Here is a 24,057-nt window from a genome sequence, read left to right on the forward strand (position 1 = left end):
CAAGAAGGACATGATCTTCATATGCCGTAGAAGAACACTCTTTATCTTGAATTCAGACTGTAAAAGTGTGTCCCCATGGTCCTTGGACCTTCAAGGTTTATGCATGAGGCATCAGAACAATGTTTAACTCTGTCGTTTCAACATTTCATAGAAAAGCCATTTGTTCCTTCAGTGCTGTCTCTTTCTTCATTATGAAACAGGATTTAATAGGTACTAGATCATTTACCTATTAATTCTGGAGACAGTATCAGGAGAATTGACAAACTTGATAGAAAATCTGGTGGCACTTTCATTGTTTCTTTTATTGCAGACATGAACATTTTTTTCATTTGCTGAAGAACAAAAATGGTGGACAGAGCTAAGTGTCTTCCATCTGCCCATTCAAATCTACTCTCCTTCTACTTGTCCTGCTGTATCCACAGGAGCGGACCTATATGGACAACATCAATAGTTCCTCTACTGAAAACTAAGAGACTAACAAATTCTAAGACCTTTTCTCAAGGGGCAGTATGTTTTAAATACATTTAATGTTTCCTTACAAATTGTATGCTCTTCCCAAGAAGGGTATGCATTCAGAGTATACACAATTTGAATTCTTATTAATTTAACACAAAAAGTGATTACATGAAGGAGAACAGTCACCTCAGGAGAAGTGACATTTAAACAATACAAGCCTTTTGTGCCTTTTCCTATAGAACATAGCAAGATATATATTGAAATATACACATTTTCCTATAGTAGAATCTTGGGTAAGTTATCTTGTATTTATCACAGTTTGCCAGCTTCACCCAAATAAGAACGTGGATTGCAAAGGTCTCCATTCCAGAGCACCCCCATGGTAAGCACCTTTTTTTCTCCAAAGAGTGGTTTTGCGGCAGTTTTCTACTGACATTGATGATAGGTCAAGTTTTCCTTAGTCTTCATACATTGTATATCTACTAATTCCATCCCATCACGACATGAGCAACAAGGAGGTAACACATCCCAACCATGCAGGAGACAAGCATCATTGGAAAGCCCAGCCTGAAACACAGAGAAGTGGATTATGGTATCTGGTGTCTGGAGAGTACTGTGAGACCTGAATTCATAATTATGTTATTGCAAAAGAATGTAGCCTTAACAGCTTTATATATCCATAAAGGTAATTGTCTCTTATTTCTAGAAATCAAAAGTTGGGTTCAGCCTAGATGATGTGGATGCATGCCTCTATGAGATATCCCCCGCTGTATTCCCCAAAAAAGTTTCAGTTCGTTTTGGCAGGACTATTTTACAGGCTCCAGCAATGACTATTTTATCCAGTTCCTGCATCCAAATTGCAATGGTGCCATAAGAAAACAAGCATGCAGGGGCTGGGACCCCAGAGCAAGGCCAGCTCCCTTAGAGAAGATCCTCCTTTGCAGGAGCTGGCATCAGCTGCACTCCCCCATTCAGAGACTCCTCTCTGTGCTATGCTCCTGAGAGGTACCAGCTCACAGGCTGCCTCCAGTCTTCAATATTCCTGGATCCTTTCAAACATGAATTTTTTCACTAGGTAATGCCATACAGGATGTCAAACTCTCATTATGCACCATCATCCTGAACAGTCAAGGCACAAATCCCCATTGGAATGTTTAAAAGAACAACATAAAATACCAATGTCTCGCTGATTATTAAAACATACTTATATTAAGTATGTGTGGCTTATTTTTAATTACTTAAGCTTAGGGACTATATAAACAGAAAATTTAAATAAATTTTTGAAGTACCTGAAAAATTCCATGAAAGAGAATCCATATCCATGCTGCTCTGCAATTCCTGCACAAACCACATTTGCTGATGCTCCAATCAAAGTCCCGTTACCTAGAATCAAAATTCAAAAAGTAAAATAAAATCTCAGTTCATCTTGGAGGTAGACTTCTATTCTCTTTTGTTCTGTAATACTTGAACCATCTCACAGGCTTTTGATTTGATGATTACAGTTCATTATGAAAGTGATTGCTTGTGCGAATATTCGCAGGGAACACAAAAAACACCGGCAAACAGAAGATAAATTCATTGCTTGTAAGTATTCAGTTTTGAATAGGGCTATTGTTGTTGGATGTGATAGGAAAGAAGAAATGCTAAGGAGAACTAACAAGTCACCATGGGATGTGGTGACATATATCTTTCAGAGGAAAATGCAAGTAGGTTCAACATGAGAAATGCAAGTAGGTTCTCATCGCAAATGAGAACCACCACCTTTAGGACTCCAGGTCAGGATATGTACCAGAAAATCCTTTGTCTGTATGGAAAGATGGATGTAAGCAACCAGGATAATATAATGTTTCTCTGGGTGGGCCTTTTTGACAGAATGTATGATCTTCAGGGAGACTAACGTACACACATATACACAAGTGTGGCCTCAGTGAGGGATGTGACTCAAGCCTGACAACCAACAGAGAGATGAGATCAGGGAAGGGTAGAATCTACTGGGTGAAGCCCTTTGGGATCTTTCATCCACTAACCACAGAGGTCAGTGTTTGGGGATGGGTGCAGAACCCAGTCTTAGCCAAGTTAGTTCAGTTCTGGCATTGTGCATCGCTGAGGACTGTGAACTGTGAGACACAAATCTGCAACTGCCAACAGCACTTATTGGCCTGAGGGGATGACTTTTTAATACTGGACAGCAGAGCAGGAAGGTGAGGATCAAGGAAGCTGTGTCCCGAGATGCTATGTTGGCCCAGAACTCCACACTGGAATACGGAGGATGGAGAGAAGTAAGGAATAAATAATAAGCTGTGTCACCTATGAGGTTTATCCTGTCCCCCCTCCACTTAGTCCTTACATTGTCCTGAAATACATAGGCATCTAACACAACTACCAGGTCTACAGGCAGGCAAGGCAAAGGGTCACAAAGTTTTATTTCACTCTGCTACTTTTATTCCATATAAGAGCTCAACCTAGTTTCCGCGAAAACTCCTGAAATAGCACACCACATCCATTTACATGCTTGCTCTAAGGATGAAATATATTTGACATGTCAATAATATAAGACTTTTGATCTTAAGAGCTTAATAAAAATCTTCAGGGTCTCTTCAGAGCTCTGAAGCCCACAAGCCCAAGCCCCAAACTGCTGTGTTCACTGTGTTTCTGATGGTCCATTTCATAACAATCCTCCTGTTTCTCAGTGTAATTCAAAGCGTATGAGAATACATTCGAATCAGTTCTAATGAGGTGGATGAAACTGGAGCCTATTATACAGAGTGAAGTAAGCCAGAAAGAAAAACACCAGTACAGTATACTAACACATATATATGGTATTTAGTCAATCGGTAAAGATAACCCACTGTATACTCATTGGAAAAGACCCTAATGCTGGGTAGGATTGGGGGCGGGAGGAGAAGGGGACGACAGAGGATGAGATGGTTGGATGGCATCACCGACTCGATGAACATGGGTTTGGGTAGACTCCGGGAGTTGGTGATGGACAGAGAGGCCTGGCGTGCTGCAGTTCATGGGGTCGCAGAGAGTCGGACACGACTGAGTGACTGAACTGAACTGAAAGATAACCCTGTGTGCGAGACATCAAAAGAGACACAGATAAATAGAACAGTATTATGGACTCTATGGGAGAGGACGAGGGTGGGAGGATATCAGAGAATGGCATTGAAGCATGTAAATTATCATATGTGAAACAAATCCCCAGTCCAGATTCAATGCATGATACAGGGTGCTCGGGGCTGGTGCACGGGGATGACCCGGAGGGATGGGATGGGGAGGGAGGTGGAAGGGGGGTTCTGGAAGGGGAAAACATGTACACCCATGAAGGGTTCATGTAAATGTATGGCAAAACAAATACAATATTGTAAAGTTAAAAAATAGAAAATAAACTAATTTAAAAAAAAAAAGTGTATGGACCCACCCAGATTTTTAGGAAGGGTGCAATAGAGGTGGGAGGTCGGGAGGGGCAAGCCCATCACCCAGGGGAGAGGGATAGCTGCCCCATAGCAGGGAAGGGCATGGCAGACCAACATTCAAACTGTTTGGGCAGGACAGATTTTAGGGTGGCAACAAAGGAGGCATAGACCCTGGTTGGTGGACAGTCCAGACCATAAGATGTTGTCTTGTTCCAAGTAGTAAAATGATGACACCCCCTAGCCCCATAGAGAAGCTCACACCTTAGTCCTCAGAACATGTGCTTATGTCATTATGTTATTATGTATGGCAAGAAGGTCTTTGCAGAAGTGTTTCAGGTTATAGATCTTGAGATGCAGGATTACTCTGAATTATCTGAGTGGGCAAAACTGACTCATATGAACCCTTAAAAGCAGGGAACTTTCTCAAGCTAGAAGCAGAAGAGAAGCCTCAGAGGGAGAGTCATAGAGATCCTGGAGACTCCAGGGAGTTGCAGCAATACATGGGTAGGAGAGATCCCAGAGGAGAGGTGGAGGGAACCCAGGGTAGAGAGTTTGAGAGATCCTAGGGGATGGAAGAATTCCCACCATGAGACTTCCATATAACATTGCTGGTTCTGAGATTTAGGTCCAAGGGCCATAACCAGAGAGGCCTCTAGGAGCTAAGGGCAGCCTCAGCTGACAGCCAGCAAGGGACTGGATATTCAGTCTTACACTTCCAAGGAACTGGATTCTGCCAACAACCTGAGTGAGTTTGAAAGCAGACCCATCTTAAAAGTCCCCAAAATTTATCTATTTTTTATGACCAGAACTGAGTCTGGATTTCCATCTCAGTTCTGAGATCTGCCTCGGCTCCCAACTTCCTCCTACCCCAGACTTCTATTAGCTTCTTCCTAACTGCCTAACCCTAGGCAGGCTCTCCCTCTCACCCTAGCAGGTCATTTCACATGGAAATCAGCTCATATTCTTCAGGGGCTCACAGGGAGCCTGTTAGCAAAGACATGGCACAATGTAGGAGATGTGCAGCTGGCTTGAGATCAGACAAGCAGAGAGAAAATGTTCAGGGGGCTGAGCACTGAGGTCCTCAGTGTCCCCATGAAGAAAGCGAGGCAAAGAGAAGCAACACGCTGACATGCAAATGTTCCTCAGAGGGCCCTGCCAGCCTCCATCACAGAGCACACACCTCAGTACCTGAGTAGCATCCACTCTGCACCCCAAACATTGCTACTCCAGGATTTAACTTTGAGAATTCTCCTTCTGGACAAAACAGAATTTCACACATAATTCAGGGTCACATTCAAGAACTTGAGTGAGCTCTAAAATCAAAGGCAACACTTTCTTTCTCTCATGTTAAGGATTAATATTTGAAAACTACTCCTTTTGGATCAAAATGGGGGAGTAGAAGGACGTGGAACTCACGTCCCCCAGCAAACACATCAAAAATACATCTACATGTGGAACGAATTTCACAGAAAACCAACTGAAAGCTGACACGAGATCTCTTATACAACAGAAGCAGCAGGAAAGATTCCCATGTAACTGAGCAGGACTGAAAAAAAGGCATTGGAATGAGACTGGAACCTCTGGGAGGAAGTTGTGAAAGAGGAAATGTCCACAAAGGTGGCCCCTCTCCCTGGGAGCACCCCCTTTCCTTCATAGAGGTCTTCTAGGACAGAGAGATGGACAGGAGGGGCATGAACTCTACTTGCAAGGAGTGCATGTGTATCAGCTGCTGTACATGTATCAGTTGCTACTTCATGCTACTTCCCACCCCAAACAGGCACTGGGCAGGGCTTCTAATGTGCCCTGCCCAGCTAGGCAATGAAACACAGGCTTCAACAGAAGGACCCTGGGAGAGAATATGGTCTAGTTCCAGAGGGCTTGGAGTGTAGTCCAGGCCAAAACTCAGAGCCCATCATTAGCACACACAGAACTGGGCATGTCTGCCATAGGAGCCCCATCATTAGCACATGCAGGTTACAGCATAAGTCCCCATAGGAACATTACTGTCAGCATGCTCACAGCACTGCACAGCTCATGTTGGCAGGCTTGTGACCTTGATCATGGCAAATTTGGCAGCAGTGGACTTTGTTGATGCATAAACCAGCTGGTTGGTGGCATCACAGAATCATTCATCTATCATGGAGTATCCCTAGGATGTGATACAAACTAATTCCTTTCCCAATGGGAGCCCTTCAGTTCTGCCCACCTCCAATACAGCTTAAAATTAGATCTGATATAGACAGGTCCTGGAGAGTCCTACCACAAAGGCAGCCTAGCCCCCAGGGGGGAGACCAGCATTCACAAAACCTTGCCCCCCAGCAACAGCCTAGCAAGAGGTCTGGGGTCAATAAAACAGAGAAAGAGACACAACCTTGGGCTGCTTCTGGCAGAACTGCAAATGGCTGCACAGGTGGCATATAGACCTGATGTGCACATACAGGGCTCACTTCCTTTGTGCTCACCTCCTTCGGAATAGAGCACACACTTCAGGGCAATAAAGTCACATGGAACACAACTCTCAGTGCTTCTACTCCAACTGGAAAACAGACCCTGCCCCATAGAAATAACTGCCATGGAACAGAATAAAGAACAAAGAATGAAAAGAAATGAGGACACAACATTGTTTGTTTGGTGCATTTCACCAATATTTGAATAATAGGGATCCCAGAAGACAAAGAGAAAGAGAAAGGGCCTAAGAAAATATTGAAGAGATTATAGTGCAAAAATTCCATACAATGGGAAAGGAAATATCACACAAGACCAGGAAATGAAGATATAGGATAAAATCCAGGGAGGAACATACCAGGACACATATTAATTAAACTCAGAAAAACTAAATACAATGAAAAAATATTAAAAGCAACAATTAAAATATAAGGTAATCCATAAAGCTATCAGCTGAATTTTCAGCAGAAACTCTGCAGGCCAGAAGGGAGTGACATGATATATTCAAACTGATGTAAGGGAAAAACCTACAACCTAGGATATTCTACCCAGAAAAGTTACTATTCAAATTCAAGGGAGAAATAAAAAACTTTAAAGACAAGCAGAAGCCAAGAGAATTCAGCACCACCAAGCCAAGGAGCTTCTCTAGGCAGGGGGGGAAAAGCTACAATTAGAAACAAGAAATCACAAATAGGAAAGCTCACCACTAAAAGCAAACATACAGTAAAAGCCGGAAATCAGCCATACACAAATATAATATCAAAACCAAGAACTATTAAGAGAGTACAAATATAGGAAATGGGAACTGCATTTAAAAATAAGAAACCGGTAACTTAATATATATGTATATATATATACACATACACACACACACATATGTATGTATCAGTCAGTCAGTTCAGTTGCTCAGTGATGTCCAACTCTTTGTGACCCCAAGTCTTCCCTGTCTATCACCAACTCATGGAGCTTGCTCAAACTCATGTCCATCGAGTCGATGGTACCACTGAACCATCTCATCCTCTGTTGTACCCTTCTCCTCCCACCTTCAATCTTCGCCAGTATCAGGGTCTTTTCCAATGAGTCAGTTCTTTGCATCAGGTGGCCAAAGTACTGGAGTTTCAGCTTCAGCATCAGTCCTTCCAATGTATATTCAGGTCTGGTTTCCTTTAAGATTGACTGGTTGGATCTCCTTGCAGTCCAAGGGACTCTCAAGAGTTTTCTCCAGCACCACAGTTCAAAAAGCATCAATTCTTTGGCCATCAGCTTTGTTTATGGTCCAACTCTCACATCCATACATGACTAATGGAAAAACCATAGCTTTGACTAGATGGACATTTTCCAGCAAAGTAATGTCTCTGCTTTTTAATATGCTGTCTAGGTTGGTCATAGCTTTTCTTTCAAGTAGCAATCATCTTTTAATTTCATGGCTGCAGTGACCATTTGCAGTGATTTTGGAGCCCCCCAAAATAAAGTCTCTCACTGTTTCCACTGTTTCCCCATCTATTTGCCATGCAGTGATGGGGGCAGATGCCATGATCTTAGTTTTCTGAATGTTGAGTTTTAAGCCAGCTTTTACACTCTCCTCTTTCAATTTCATCAAGAGGCTCTTCAGATCCTCTTTGCTTTCTGCCATAAGGGTAGTGTCATCTGCATATCTGAGGTTATTGATATTTCTCCCTGCAACCTTGATTCCAGCTTGTGCTTCATCCAGTCTGGCATTTAACATGATGTACTCTGCATGTAAATTAAATAAGCAGGGTGACAATATACAGCCTTGACGTACTCCTTTTCCAATTTGGAACCAGTCTGTGTGTGTGTATGTATATATATGTATGTATGTATGTGTATATATATATATATATGTATGTATATATATATATATATACACATATATATATATGTAGAGAGAGAGAGAAAAGAATGAAAAGACATGAGTATATATGAGTATACACATACTGCTATAGCAAAATCTTATGGGAAATGCAAACAAAAAACTATGGTAGAAGCATATACCTAAAGGAAAAAGCAACTCAAATACAATACTAAACAACATTAAAGATGGTCATCAAACCACAAGAAAAAAAGAACAAAAGAGGAACAGAATAAAAAAACTTACAAAAACAAACCAAAAACCATTGAGAAAATAACAATAGGAACATAGATATCGATAATTACCGTAAATGTAAATGGATTAAATGCTCCAGCCAAGACTGGCTAAAGGGATATAACAAAGACCATTATATAGGCTATTACGAGAGACAAACTTCAGGCCTATGGAAACAGACTGAAAATGAGGGGATGGAAAAAGATATTCCAGGTAAATGGAAATTAAAAGAAGGTTGGAATACCAATACGCATATCAGAAAAATAAAATAGACTTTAAAATAAAGACTGTTACAAGAGACAGGAAGGACACACATAATTATTATGGAATCAATCCGGGAAGAAGATAAAACAGTGGGAAATATATATGCACACAACACAAGAGCACGTTAATAGATAAGGCAAACACTAACAGTCATAAAAGGGGAAATTGACAGTAACACAATAATAGTTGGGGATTTGAGAGTTTCACTTATGTCAAGGGACAGATCACTCAGACAGAAAATTAATTTTTAAAAACCTCAAACCTTAAATGATGTATTAGACCAGATAGAGTTAATAGATAGACTTAATTTATAGGAAATTCCATCCAAAAGCAGCAAAATACAGTCCCTCCTCAAATGTACACAAAACATTCTCCAAGATAGATATCATCTGGATCACAAATCAATCTTTGGTAAATTGAAGAAGATAGAAATCATATAAAGCATCTTCTCTGACCAAAACGCTATGAGAACAGAAATCAATTAAAGGGAAAACACCAGTTAAAAACACAAAGACTTTGAGGCTATACATATGTTAAGTAAGTAAGTTAGTAAGTGTTAGTCGCTCAGTTGTGCCTGACTCTTTGTGACCCCATGGACTGAAGCCCACCAGGCTCCTGTGTCCATGAGATTTTCCAGGCAAGGATACTGGAGTGGGTTGCCATTTCCTTCTCCAGGGGATCTTCCCAACCCAGGGATCAAACCCGGGTCTCCTGTACTGCAGGCAGATTCTTTACTGACTGAGCTACAAGGGAAGCCCCAATACATATGTTATTAAACTACAAATGGATCATTAAAGAAATAAACCAAATCAACTATACGTCAATAAAAAATTTTTTTTCTAAGCTTAAAAAAGAGGGGGCGGAGAAGATGGCAGAGATCACCTGCTCCCCACAAATACATAAAAAAACTCATCAAAATATGGAACAACTCCTACAGAGCAACTTCTAAATGACCACAGAAGACCCCAGGCCTCCAAAAAGGCAAGCTCCCTGGAATGAGGTAGGATGAAAAAAACACATTAAAAAAAGAAAGACAGAGGACTTCAGGACAGGAGTTTGTGCCCCTAGGGAGGGAAGGAGTCATGAAGGAGGAAAAGTTTCCACACATTAAGAAATCCCCTTTCAGGTGGGACCAAGGGGAAGCTGTGGAACCTCAGAGTGCCATGCAACAGTGGGGTCTCAGAAGGCAAAATACACAGAAAGCTGCCCAACAGTGCTTCTCAGCCCATAAGCAGCTCACAAGCCTCAGCCCAGACCAGAGGGTGGGGATGGGGAGCTTGGATGAGTGGCTAGCAAGCTTGGCCTGCAGCAGAGGGTGGGACCAGGGCCAGAGGCTGCAGTGAAGATCCCAGGGAGAAGTCGGGGGCTAGCAGCTATGAGGATGCACTGAGAGGGCTACTAAATCAAGGCTGAGGAAATAGACATGACTACCATTGCCAAAGCTAGGAGGGGTGCTGGAGGCAGCAGACAAAACACCATAGATGTGGTCCCGATCCCAGATGTTGCAGCTACCTCCAGGCTATGAGCAGGTACAGGTTACTGCCCGCAACTTGCTAGGAGCTTTAACAGCTGAGGTCTTTCTATAGAACCACAAACTGGACCCCTTTCCTCTGGGAGAACTCACGATCTATTTAGACTGTAACAACATCCAACAGGGCACAACAGCCACTCTTCAGTACAACACATATGTGACTGCCATATCCTCCCCTTTCCCCAGCCCAAGAGAGCAAATGAGTTCTAATGAGCCTCGATCTTTGCCCCCTCATGTCCAAGTGTGGAAAAGACTGAGGACTCCAGGGGCAACTGTGAACATTAGGAGCAGCTGCAAGCTGGAATAAGGCCATATCTGAGATTGAATTAACCCCACACTGCCCAAAACAGGTCCAAAGACCTTCCTAGGAACATTAGAGGACTTTGATATAAGCCTTGCTGGGTGTTCTGGGCTGCTGAGTGTTGTCCTCACCAAGATTATTGGAAACTTGTCTTTTGTGCTGTGTGGCTTGTGAGGTTTTGGAGCTTCAATATGCATTGAGCCTGAACTCCTGAGATGAGAGACCCAATTCCAATCCCACCAGAGAACTCATGATCTCCGGGAACATTAATAGATGAGAGCCCTCCCAAAGGCCTCCATCTCAACACCAAACCAAGCCCACCCAAAGGCGAGCAAGCACCAGTGCCCAGATATGCCACACAATCCTTCAATAAAACCGAAACACAGCACTGCACACTAGCAGACAGGCTGCCCAAAGCCATATCTAACCCATAGACTCCCCAAACCTACTACTGGACACAGTGCTGCCCTTCAGAGAAAGAACATACATCTCCATCAACCAGAACAGATCATCAAAACAGAAAATTAATAAGGAAACACAAACATTAAATGAAACATAAGACCAAATGGACCTAATTGATAACTTCAGGACTTTCCATCCAAATGAAGAAGAATACACTTCCTTCTAAAGTGCAGATGGAACATTCTCCAGGATAGATCACATCTTGGGTCACAAATCAAGCCTCAGTAAACTTAAGAAAATTGAAATCATATCAAGCATCTTTTCTGACCAAGATGCTATGAAATAGATATCAAATACAGGGGGGAGAAAACTGTAAAAAAAACACAAACACATCGAGATTAAACAATACATTTACACTTAATGAATAGGTTACTGAAGAAATAAGAAGAGAAATTTAAAAATTCCTGGAAACAAGTGACAACAAAAACACGACAACTCAAAACCTATGAGATGCAGCAAAAGCAGTTCTAAGAGGGAAGTTTATAGCAATACAATCCTATCCCAAGAAACAAGAAAAACATCACATAGCTGCTAAAAGAACAACAACAACAACAAAAACCCCCAAAAACCTGAGTGGAAAGAAAGAGATCATAAAGATCAGAGCAGAAATAAATGAAAAAGAAAGGAATAAAACAGTAGTAAAGTTTAATAAAACTAAAAGCTGGTTCTATGAGAAGATAAACAAATTTGACAAACCAATAGCCAGACTCATCAAGCAAAAAAGGGAGAAAGCCAAATCAACAAGATTAGAAATGAAAAAGCAGCGGTTACAACAGACAATGCAAAAATACAAAGGACCATAAGAGACTACTATGAGCAACTATATGCTAATAAAATGGAAAACATAGAGAAAATGGACAGATTCTTAGAAAAGTTCAACTTTCCATGAGTGAACCAGGAAGAAACAGAAATTATGAAAAGCCAATTACAAACAATCAAATCAAAACTGTGATTAAAAAAAACTCCCCAAAACAAAAGCCCAGGGCCAGATGGCTTCACAGGTGAATTCTTTCAAACATTTAGAGAAGAGCTAATACCTATCCTTCTAAAACTCTCCCAAAAGAATAGGAGGGAACACTTCCAAACTAATTTTACAAGGTATCACCCTGATTCCAAAGACATCACAAAGAAAATTACAGGCCAGTATCACTAATAAACATGATGCAAAAATCCTCAACAAAATTCTAGCAAACAAAATTCAACCACACATAAAAAAGATCATGTACCATGATCAAGTTGGGTTTATTCCAGGGATGCAAGGATTCTTGAATATATTCAAGTCGATCAATGTAATACACCATTATTAACAAATTAAAAGATAAAAACCATGTGATTATTTCAATAGATGCTGAGAAAGCCTTTGACAATATTCAACATCCATTTATGATAAAACTCTCCAGAAAGTAGGCATAGAAAGAATATACCTCAACATAATAAAAGCCATAAAAGACAAACCCAGAGCAAACATTATCCACAATAGCAAAAAATTGAAAACATTTCCTCTAAAATCAGGAACAAGACTTGTGTGCCCTCTCTCACCACTACTATTCAACATAATTCTGGAGGTCCTAGCCACAGAAATTAGAGAAGAAAAGGAAACGAAAGGAATCCAGATTGGAAAAGAAGTAAAACTTTCACTGTTTGCAGATGACATGATCCTCTGCATGGAAAGCCCTAAAGAAGCCACCAGAAAATTACTAGAGCTAAGCAATGAATATAGTAAAGTCACAGGATATAAAATTAACACAGAGAAATTCCTTGTATTCCTATATGCTAACAATGAAAGATCAAAAAACAGAAATTAAGTCAACAATCCTATCCACCATTGCAATGAAAAGAATAAAATACTTAGGAATAAATTTACCTAAAGACACAAAAGACCTGTATATAGAAAATTACAAGACACTGATGAAAGAAACCAAAGATTACACAGATAGAAGGAGAAATATACCATATTCTTGGATTGGAAGAGTCAATATAGTGAAAATGAGTATACTACTCAAAGCAATCTATCGATTCGATGCAATCCCTCTCAAACTACCAACAGTATTTTTCACAGAACTAGAACAAATAATTTCGCAATTTGTATGGAAACACAAAAGGCCCAAAATAGCCAAAGCAATCTTGAGAAAGAAGAATGGAACTGGAGGAATCAATCTTTCTGACTTCAGATTATACTACAAAGCTACAGTAATCAAGATAGTATGGTACTGGTACAAAGACAGAGATATAGATCAATTGAACAAAAGAGAAAGTCTAGAGATAAATCCACACATCTATGTACACCTTATCTTTGACAAAGGAGGCAAAAAATATACAATGGAGAAAAGACAGTCTCTTCAACAAGTGGTGCTGGGAAAACTGATCAACTGCATGTAAAAGAATGAAACTAGAACACTTTCTAACACCATACACAAAAATAAACTCAAAATGGATAAAGACCTAAATGTAAGACAAGAAACTGTAAAATTCTCTGAAGAAAACATAGGCAGAACACTCTCTGACACAAATCACAGCAAGATCCTGTATGACCCACCTCCCAGCATAATGGAAATATAAACAAAAATAAACAAATGGGACCTAATTAAACTTAAAATCTTTTGCATAATGAAGGAAACTATAAGCAAGGTGAAAAGGCAGCCTTCAGAATAGGAGAAAACAAAGCAAACGGAACAACTGACAAAGAATTAATCTCCAAAATACACAAGCAACTCATGCAACTCAATACCAGAAAACAAACAACCCAATCAAAAAGTGGGCAAAAGACCTAAACAGACATTTCTCCAAAGGCGACATATAGATGGCTAATAAACACATGAAAAGATGCTCAACATCACTCATTATCAGAGAAATGCAAATCGAAACCACAATGAGGTATCATCTCACAATGGTCAGAAATGGCCATCATCAAAAAGTCTACAAACAATAAATGGAGAGGGTGTGGAGAAAAGGGAACTCTCTTGCACTGTTTGTTGGAAGGCAAACTGGTACAGCCATTATGGAGAAAAGTGTGGAGATTCCTTAAAAAACTGGGAATACAACTGTCATATGACCCAGCAATCCCACTGCTCAGCATATATATTGAGGAAACCAGAATTGAAACAGGCACATGTACCACAATGTTAATTGCAGCACTATTTACAATAGCTAGGACATGGAAGCAACCTAGATGTCCATCAGCAGATGAGCGGATAAGGAAGCTGTGATACATATACACAACAAAATACTACTCAGCTATAAAAGGAATGCATTTGAGTCAGTTCTAATGAGGAGGATGAACCTAGAGCCTATACAGAGTGAGAAAGAGAAAGATAACTGATGTATATTAATGCATATATATGGAATCTAGAAGGATGGTACTGATGATCCTACGTACAGAAGGAGACAGCAGACATAAAGAACAGACTTCTGGACCCAGTGGGAGAAGGAGAGGGTTAGAATAGCATTGAAACATGTACATTACCATATGTAGAATGGATGACCACTGTGAGTTGGATGCATGAAGCAGAGCACCCAGGACCAGTGCTCTGTGACAACCTGGAGGGATGGGGTGGGGAGGGAAGGGGGAAGGGGGCTCAGGATAGGGTGGACGCATGTATGCCTATGGCTGATTCATGTTGATCTATGCCAAAAACCATCACAATATTATAATTATCCTCCAATTAAAATACATAAATATATTTTTTAAAAGAAAATAAATACACATTCAGCAAAAAAAAATAAAATCTACAATAAATCCTGGAGATGGTGTGGAGGAAAGGGAACCCTCTTGCACTGTTGGTGGGAATATAAATTGATCAGCCGCTATGGAAGACAGTATGGAGATTCCTTAACAAACTAGGAAGAAAACAACCGTATGACCCAACAATCCCACTACTGGGCATATACCCAGAGAAAACCACAATTGAAAAAGCAACATGCATCTCAACATTCATTGCAGCACTATTTAAAATAGCTGGGACGTGGAAGCAACCTAGATGTCCATCGACAGATGAATGATTAAAGAAGCTATGGTACATATATAAAATATTACTGGAATATTACTCAGTCATAAAAAGGAAAGTATTTGAGTCAGTTCTAATAAGGTGGATGAACCTAGAGCCTATTATACAGAGTGAAGTAAGTCATAAATAGAAAACAAATATGGTATATTAATGCATATATATGGAATCTAGAAAGATGGTACTGATGAACCTATCTGCAGGTCAGCAGTGGAGACAAAGACATAGAGAACAGACTTGTGGGCACAAGAAAGGAGAGAAGGAGAGGGTGGAATGAATGGAGAGAGTAGCGTGGAACTATATACACTACCATATGTAAAATAGATAGCCAGTAGGAATTTGCTGTATGACACAGGGAACTCAAACATGAGCTCTGTGACAATTTAGAGAGGTGAGGTGGGGTGGGGTGGGAGGTGGGAGGGAGGTTCACAAGCGAGGGGACGTGTGTACTCTTGTGTACCATAAGAGTATGGTTTATGTATGGCAGAAACTAACACAATTTTGTAAAGCAATTATCCTTCAATTAAAAATATATAAATTTTAAAAAGAGTATCAATCAACAAATGTTTAATCATATTTTAGGTTATTAGCCAAGTAAGTGGTCCATGTTTACTTCTCTCCTTGATAATCCCCTCGATTCTATTCATTCTACATGTTCTGGGTGAATAAGAACCAGTCCAGGAGGCTTCTCATTCTTTGAGAACCAGCTCAAAACTTCCCTCTCTGTAGAGCCATTCCTGACTTTCCTCCAGTCTCTGTGGTGCTCCCTGAGCAATCTATTTACATGGCCATGAGAGGATACATTTATATTGCAATCTTAACTTAAGTGACTGCCTCCCCACTCAGGAAGACAATGTCAGGGTATAAAAGTAGAAGATGCTCAATAAGGTTTAATGAACAAAATTCCGCACAGCAGACATATTTCCTGGTGTCTCTGGGTTCTGTTTCTATCACTGATATTAAATGTAGTTGTGAATGCAGTTGTTGCTTTTCCTGGGGCTGATCTCAGATGGGGGCCATTTTAACAAGCCTAAACTCAGAATTTGATGCCTCAGTTGCTGAATTAGGTGATCTAGCTGTCTCCAGAAATCATAGCAACTTCACTGAATGACATTAGTCCCCCTCTACAAACTAGAAGATACACTAAAAACAAAGTTGTTTATTTAATAGTTAGAGAACAATCAAAGAACAAAGAAAGCTAGATTATCTAAGCATACCTGGAAGCAAAAACAAACATTTAAAAGGTATCTATTGTGTTTATCTAAGATTTTTCACAATCCTCTTGTGTTCCCAAAGGTGATTAGGTCTCTTCCAAATACAATCACATCCAAACCCCTGTGTTTACTCACCAGAAGTTAGTCTCTCCTGACACTTCTACTAATTGACTTTTTAGTGTCTACAAAAGACAAAACACTCCTCCAGCCCTAAAAAACTTTTTAAAATTTTTCTTCTTATTCTTACATTAGAGTCCCTACTTCTTAGCTCACACATTCATCACTTTACCCACCATCACCCACAACACACACTCCTTAAAAAAAGGAATAAGTAGTTGCCACTGAGGATGGTTTCTGATTCAAAATCTGCTTCTAAACCTAAGCCACTAAGCCACATCTGCATGCAGTGTGGGAAGACATTAACTTTGAGACGTCAGTAATGACCATCCTCAGGCAACAGGCCTAGAATATCAGAGGCAGTTCTGCAGAGAATGGGAAGTAACACACTTTTCAGAGAAACTGAGTAGGGCTAGAACTCTCCAGTCAAAGGTGAAGATGGGTTTCCACTTAGGAAATCATGAACTATTCTTACTTTACTTTCAATTTGGCATTCATTAATCAATCACTTCAGGCTCACCATAGTGTCTGGGGGCCCTCCCTCAAATCCAATACCCCCTTACCTCCCAGACAGGCACCAAGCGCTAGGGCATACATGAGTGGTGGAGCAGGCAGGCTGACCTCAGGGTCTCTGCTCAGGTTTAGGAGCACGGGAATCTGTGGAGGAAAAGGACACTGACCTCATGTCCATTAAAGCCCAGAGGAGTTACCCATTCTGTGACCAACTTGCAAAATCCAAAGCACTTTTTTAGCACTCAAACTGAACAGAGCACAGGATGTTCAAAAGGAAACCTAAGCAAACTTTAGAATAAAAAAACATTGAGTTTGAGCCTATGAGTAAGTCTGTTTCCAGCCACATGACCAACCGGTCCTCCTTCTCCTCAGTTGCCCCAAGCAACTATGGATCCTACATGGGGTGAAGTTGCATAGAATCTCACACAGTGCTTGGGACTAAAACCATCTAACCAGTATATATTAGCCCTGCAGTGGACCACTTCCTACATTAACTCTATGCGTACATCCATCATCTTATTTAATTCTCAAACATCGTCCAGGTGTGTTTCCAATTCTCTCAATCGATAGATAGGGACATCAAACTTGGAGAGATGCAGATCTTTTAAATGGCCAAGATAGACTTGATTTCTGGTTCCAAACTGCATGCAGGTAAACCTTTCTCTAAAAAATTTGTGTTCCATAAACATGCCCCCTTTTGACTCATGCTGATAATGAAGCCCAGAAAAACACATAATCTCTGGGCCTGTTTCCAGTATGTTCAGGAGACATTCTCCATGTTATCACTGGTAGGTACCTCAGCCCATTAGAGGTTAAAGAAGGACCCCTGGACCTTCTGCCTTGGGGCAGTTGCCTTGTATGGACCTCTATAAAGAGCATAAGGAGGAGGGCTCCAACAGTAACACATCTGGAAAGGACTACCCAAAATCACAGACAGTGAAAAGCCATGTGCATGCATGCAAGTTCACTTCAGTCATGTTTGACTGTGGAATCCTATGGACTGTAGCCTGCCAGGCTGCTCTGTCCATGGGACTTTCTAGGCAAGAATATTGGAGTGGGTTGCTTTTTCCTTCTCCAGGGGATCTTCCTGAGCCAAGGATTGAACCCACGCCTCTGGCTTGGCAGGTGGATTGTTTACTAATAAGCCACCTGGGAAGTCCTCCTACCAAAAATTACTTTAAATGTAAATGGATTAAATTCTCCAATCGAAAGGCACAGAGTGACTGAAGGAATTGAAAAAAAAAAAAGACCCAACTATATGCTCCCACAGGACATACATTGGCTCAAAGTAGAGTGATGGGAAAAGATAGCCATGCAAGTAGAAAGAGAGCAGAAGTGGCTTTTTCATATCAGACAAAATAGACTTAAAGTCAAAAATGGTTAGGAGACAAAAAGTCATTATTCATCGATATATTATTACAATTGTGAATATATGTGTGCCCTATAACAGAGTACATAATTATATAAAGCAAATATTAAGAGATCAGTGTATTTCAATACCTTATTTCAATCAATAAACAGATCATCCAGACAGAAAATCAATGAGGAACTATGGATCTGAACTACACTTTTAAATAAATGGACCTAACAGTCATATGGGCTTCCCTGGTAGCTCAGCTGGTAAAGAATCCACCTGCAATGAGGGAGACCTGGGTTCAGTCCCTGGATTGGGAAGATCCCCTGGAGAATGGAACATCTACCAACTCCAGTATTCATTCTTGCCTGGAGAATTTCATGGACTGTATAGTCCATGGGGTCACAAAGAGTTGGACATGACTGCGTGATTTTCACTTTCACATTCAACAGTCATATATAGAACATTCCATCCAATAGCAGCAAAATGCACATTCTTCTCAAGCACACTCTGAGCATTCTCCAGGATAGAGCATATGTTAAGCCACAAAACAAGTCTTAAGAAATTTAAGAAAAGTGAAATCATATCAATTATCTTTTCCAATTACAATGGTGTGAAACTAGTTATCAATAACAAGAAGAAAGCTGAAAAACTCACAAATACAGAAATGAATGTTGTAGATGAAGCTACATGCTCCTGAAGCATCAGTGGGTCAAAGAAGATCAAAAGGGAAATTTTTAAAGTCTAGACAAAAATGGAAACACAGAACACCAAAAGTTGTGAGATACAGAAAAAACAGTTCTAAAAGGGAAGTTTATAACAACAAATGACTACATTAAGAAAAAAGATGGACTTGGTGCTCAGCAGTAAAGAATCTGCCTGTCACTGCGGGAGACACAGGAGACATAGGTTCAGTACCTGCGTCAGGAAGCTACCCTGGAGAAGGAAATGACAACCCACTCAAGTATCCTTGCTTGAAAAATTTCGTGAACAGAGGAGCCTGGCAGGCTACAGCCCATGGGGTTGCAAAGAGTTGGACATAACTGAGCACACACACACACACACACACACACACACACACACACACACTCCCTTGTGGTCTGGTGGTTAAGAATCCACCTGCCAATGCAGGGGATATAAATTTCATCCCTGCTCTGGGAAAATTCTACATGCCATGGGAATTCTAAACCCATGCACCAAAACTACTTAGCCCGTACAAGTTCATGAAATTCTCCAGTCCAGAATACTGGAGTGGGTAAACTTTCCCTTCTCCAGGGGATCTTCCCAACCCAGGGATCAAACCCAGGTCTCCCGTGTTGCAGGTGGATTCTTTACCAGCTGAGCCACAAGGGAAGCCCAAGAATAATGAAATGGGTAACCTATCCCTTCTCCAGTGGATCTTCCCAACCCAGGAATCCTCCTTGCATTGCATAAGGATTCTTTACCAACTGAGTTATTAGGGAGCACTTTTCTATGTATGAGAAGATGCAAGAGTCTGCACTCACTGAAATCATTTTGTTGATATGCATCTCACCTGTCTGGGGCCAGTATCTTGTGCTTTCACATCCTGAGTTTCTTCATGGCTCACTGTAAGGAGTGGCTACAGTCTGATTGCTGCTAAATGACAGATATTCTTTTCTTTCCTGAGTTTCCTCAGAGCTGACTGGCTCATGCTGATGACTATTACATCTTTGTTTACTGATATGGAAGGAAATATTTCATATCTCAAAATATTTCATTTTAGGAAATATTAAATTTCTCATGCATAAATTACCACTTTTTAACTCAACATCCTGCACAGGAATAGTCATATTTTAATTTGAAAATCATCTGATAATTCTTCTTATTTAAGCAAATGAGGCTGAAAAGATAGGTTTAAGTTGAGAAAGAGTGTCAGGGAATTTTCAGTCATTAGCAGTGTATTTTAGTTTTCCCATATAGCCTCTAAGGCAGTGCTCTGGGAAGCCTGAAATAACTGCCCACAAAAACAAATCTGGGCTCACATGTAGCTCCCACAACTCCCTGACAACTGTAGATAAGAAAGAGGAAAGAAGGAGAGAGAGGTGGGCAGATATCAAAGGGATTTTCTTCTATGGAAATATTTGTTAAAATATTGAAATATTTCCACACCAATTGATCAAGAGCCATCATCTGAGATGCTCCCCCTCAACCAAGACATTGGCTGGCATTTCTAGTCATTGGAAATGGTGACAGTATGTTCCAGTTTTCTAACCGTGTTAAATAATTTCCCACTTGTTAAATATCATGAACATGTGTGCTGTTGACCTGGAGAATGACCTTGCCTAAAGCTGTATTCTTACAGCAGAATAAGGTTTAACTGAAACACAGACAGTTCTGCAAGCCTAGCAGCAGAAGGTCCAGTCACTGCTCCTGTGTTTTCTCTTCATGTATGATGGCCATAAGTGGGCAAACCTATCTTTACCCTTGGATTGATCTGACATTTCTATAGTATGTTCTTGGGTCTCCTGTTCAGTCCTCCAGGAAAATAGCAGAACTGAGAATGTGGGAATTTCACCAAAATAAAAATGCACATAGCAGCCAGACCTTGATCATGCCACTCCTCAAGACTGGTGCAGTAAGAATTAGGTACTCTAAGGGATGTTTGGTTGGATCTGGCCCAAGAAATAGCTCAAGAAATCATAATTTATAGAGTAGAAGATGCACTACTCTTCTAGGAATGCCCAAACTCTGTAGGTCCATGTAAGGCAGCCAGACCACAATGATTCCCTAATGCAAAGCATGAGGCATTAGAGTTCTTTTTACTCCAGCCAGAGGTGCAGAGGGACACAGATGACTGCTGATATCTCATACAAAACCCAAGTCCCCCTTTATTCAACACACCCCAAGTTCAGAGGATCTCTCAGCTGTGCAGAGTGAAGATGCTCCTAGTTGGAAGAAGGGATGTGAAGTGGGCAGGAGTTATCCTCTCAGGCAGAAAATCTTAATCTCCTCCCTAGGACACATTCATTTCATTGCATCTGTCAGAGGCAAGAACCAGTGTGAGATATCTATATACACACAGATTTTTTTTTTATAAAGACAATTGAGGGGGCTGAAATTGAGGCAATCTTATATCCACAAGGTGTACAGCAAGGAAGGAAAGGTGATGAATACCCATAGTCCACAGGGTGGTAGTCGGGAAGTAATATCCAAGGGAAGCAGAGCGTCTGAAACTGAGCAGGACCCTGTGGAGCTCCAGGGCACAAAAACCCTTCTCTGTCCCATTCCCTGAGTTCCAAAGTACAGGTTCAAATAATTGCTAATCAGGGAGGGGAGGGGATATAGAGATAATGGAGGAGCTTTCAAGAAGTAATAGTGCAGCCTTGGGGCAGGGTTCTTGTTCCCCCTCAAGGGATACATCTAAAAATATTTCTTACTTCTTCTGCCAAACTAAAACTCCCACCAAGTGGAAGATGTTAACTACTTGACCCAGCATTCTTCATTCCAAAGTCGGTTTGCCCATTATCACTGATGCCAAAAGATCTCTCAATTGAAGGAATGCAGGTCCCGCATGCACCATGATCAGCAATACCATCCCTTGACTATAAAACTCCTCCCATACATCCTCAACCCAGGATTGGGACACACAGTTTTCAGGGCATTAGCCTGCTGTTGCCCCCTTTGTTTGACAAAGCAACAAAGATATTTTTTTCTGTAACACTTCACCCAAAATTCTGTCTCTGAGATTTAATTTGGTATTGGGGTAGAGAGGCCAGATTCAGCTTTGCATCTGCTGAACTTGGCAGTGTCTCTAATACTAACTTATTCATAACATCTGTCTATTCCCAAGGCCTTCTCAGGGTACACCAGAGTTTCCCAGTGCTGACACATTACACCAGCCTCTGGTGTCTTTGGCCCAAAGTGACAGTGGCTACCACAAAGAAGAATCCAGAGAAGAAACAATCTCCCTCTGGGGAAACATAGAGAGCTATGTATTGGTAAGACCAGCTCTTAGGACAAGGAAGGAGAGAACTGAGGGGAATAGATATTACCAGCAGCAAAGAATATTGCAGGCAAAGTCACAAGATGCCCAACAACATGCTAAGGAAAGTGCCACCAGCCCAACTAGAGATGGGAATATGTTTCAGGTGGCAAGGAGGCCTGGCAGAGAGATAGTATGGCAACATTATCTGTGACTCTCAGAAACAGAGTGAGCACTGAGATGCCCAGTTTCCTCAGTGAAAATAACAGAGAGTTGCTGGAGGATGATAAGCCAAGGGAGATGTAAAGAAAGAGTTACTATGGAAAAATTAACCTATTGCAATTTATTTACTTATTTAGTCATGTGAAAACACTTGTTAAACATCTTCCTTGTACCAAGCACAATGCCAGTAAATAAGACAATGCAGCTGCAGACATGCCTTAACAATTTGATGACTACTTTATCAAAGTTATGTGTAAACTATTATAGGACCCAAGGACAAGCAAGGCCCTGCACTGGAAATACAGAAATCATTGTAGAGAAAGCAGGTATTGAAGGAGGCTCTGAGGAACTCTTATATTTGGGGAACTCTGTTTCATGAGCTCTGGGACCCCAAAGCAGAAGGCAAACCTCATTTTCCCCATCCACTTTGTAGATAGAATAGGCATATGACATGGCCTCCTCCAATCAGACACTTTTACTTGAGAGGTAGGCTTGGAGAATTTGATGAATGTAACAAAGTGTGCTCAAAGCAGAGTGACAGAGGTCCAGATACTCAGCATCCAACAATGGGAGAGGAAGGCCAGCAAAGCAGCAGAACTTGGGGACCTCATGGGGCAAACCCCTACTCATGGTGTCCTTCAGAAAATACATGAACTGTACACTATTCTTAGATAGACTTCTATTTCTCTTAAACTAGCTAAAATGGGTTCTATTTGTCAACTGAAAAAAAAATCACAAAACCTAAAAGTTGAGAATTATGTTTGAAAACTGGAATATTTCTTGCCATATTAGTAAACAAACGATGTCCCAGTCACCAGTCATCAGCAATCACAGCCACCATGAATGGTGAGCTGACGAGCCCTCAGGGAACTCAGGAAAGAAAAGAACACCCACCATCTATAAATAGTAGCCTTCAGATTGTAGCCACTCCCTATGATGAGCCCTAAGAAAACTTGGGGTCCTGTGAAGTCACAGGGTACTAGCCCCAGATAGGTGAGGTACACATCAAAGAATTTATTTCAGTGAACCCAGACTCTTGTATCTTCCCATACATAGAAAAGTGCTAAATTCCTTAACTTGAGATATGTGGTTTCCGTTCATTGACAATAATATTTTGATGTTCAGACTACCTGCCTTTTGTTGCAAAACTTCTATATAACCTAGCTCCTCCCCTTGCTTTCTTGGAGTAATTCTTTCAGGGTTAGTTGAGATGCTGTCTCCCAGGCTTGGAGTCCTAAAAATTTCCACTGAATAAAACATAACTATCAACTTTTAGGCTGTGAATATTTTTTTTTTAGTCCACATGTTTTATTCAGTGTATATTCTTAGGATTTCAAGCCCAGGAGGCAGTATCTCAAGTAAACCTATGAAAACTGCTCCAAAGAGGTCAAGAGGGGGATCCAGGCTATATGAGTTTTACAACAAAGGACAGGTCATCTGAATGTTAAAAAAAAAAAAAAAATTATTGTTAAGTAAAGTAAACCAGATATCTCAAGTTAAGGAATTTAACTCTTTTCCGTATATAGGAAGATACAAGAGTCTTGACTCATTGAAATCATTCTTTTGATAGCCACTTTAGCTATCTGGGACCAGTATCCTGTGTTTTCACATCCTGAGTTGCCTCAGTGCTCAGAGTTCACTGTGAAGGACTATAATCACTGATGACTGTCCCTTGTTAATTTCTTTTGTTAACTAATATGGCAGATAATAT

General features: G+C 40.8%; 1 protein-coding gene across 4 annotated transcripts in view; it reads right to left on the bottom strand.

Moving 5' to 3' along the window:
- Window positions 1–281: 281 nt before the first annotated feature.
- Window positions 282–24,057, bottom strand: part of OCA2 (OCA2 melanosomal transmembrane protein) — a 302,523-nt gene continuing 278,747 nt past the window's right edge. For 3 of the 4 annotated variants that reach the window (XM_081583080.1, XM_081583078.1, XM_081583081.1), the window contains 3 exons: window positions 16,878–16,971; window positions 1,746–1,839; window positions 282–1,023 (listed from right to left, as the gene is read on the bottom strand). In XM_081583080.1, coding sequence (XP_081439206.1) covers window positions 939–1,023; window positions 1,746–1,839; window positions 16,878–16,971 — 273 coding nt within the window. In that variant the 3' untranslated portion in view covers window positions 282–938. The remainder of the gene's footprint in view (window positions 1,024–1,745; window positions 1,840–16,877; window positions 16,972–24,057) is intronic. The other variant, XR_014080337.1, reaches the window with a different exon arrangement.

The sequence above is a fragment of the Giraffa tippelskirchi genome, chromosome 3 (assembly GCF_054371585.1).
Source record: "Giraffa tippelskirchi isolate mGirTip1 chromosome 3, T2T-mGirTip1v1.2.pri, whole genome shotgun sequence".
Taxonomy (NCBI): Eukaryota; Metazoa; Chordata; class Mammalia; order Artiodactyla; family Giraffidae; genus Giraffa; species Giraffa tippelskirchi.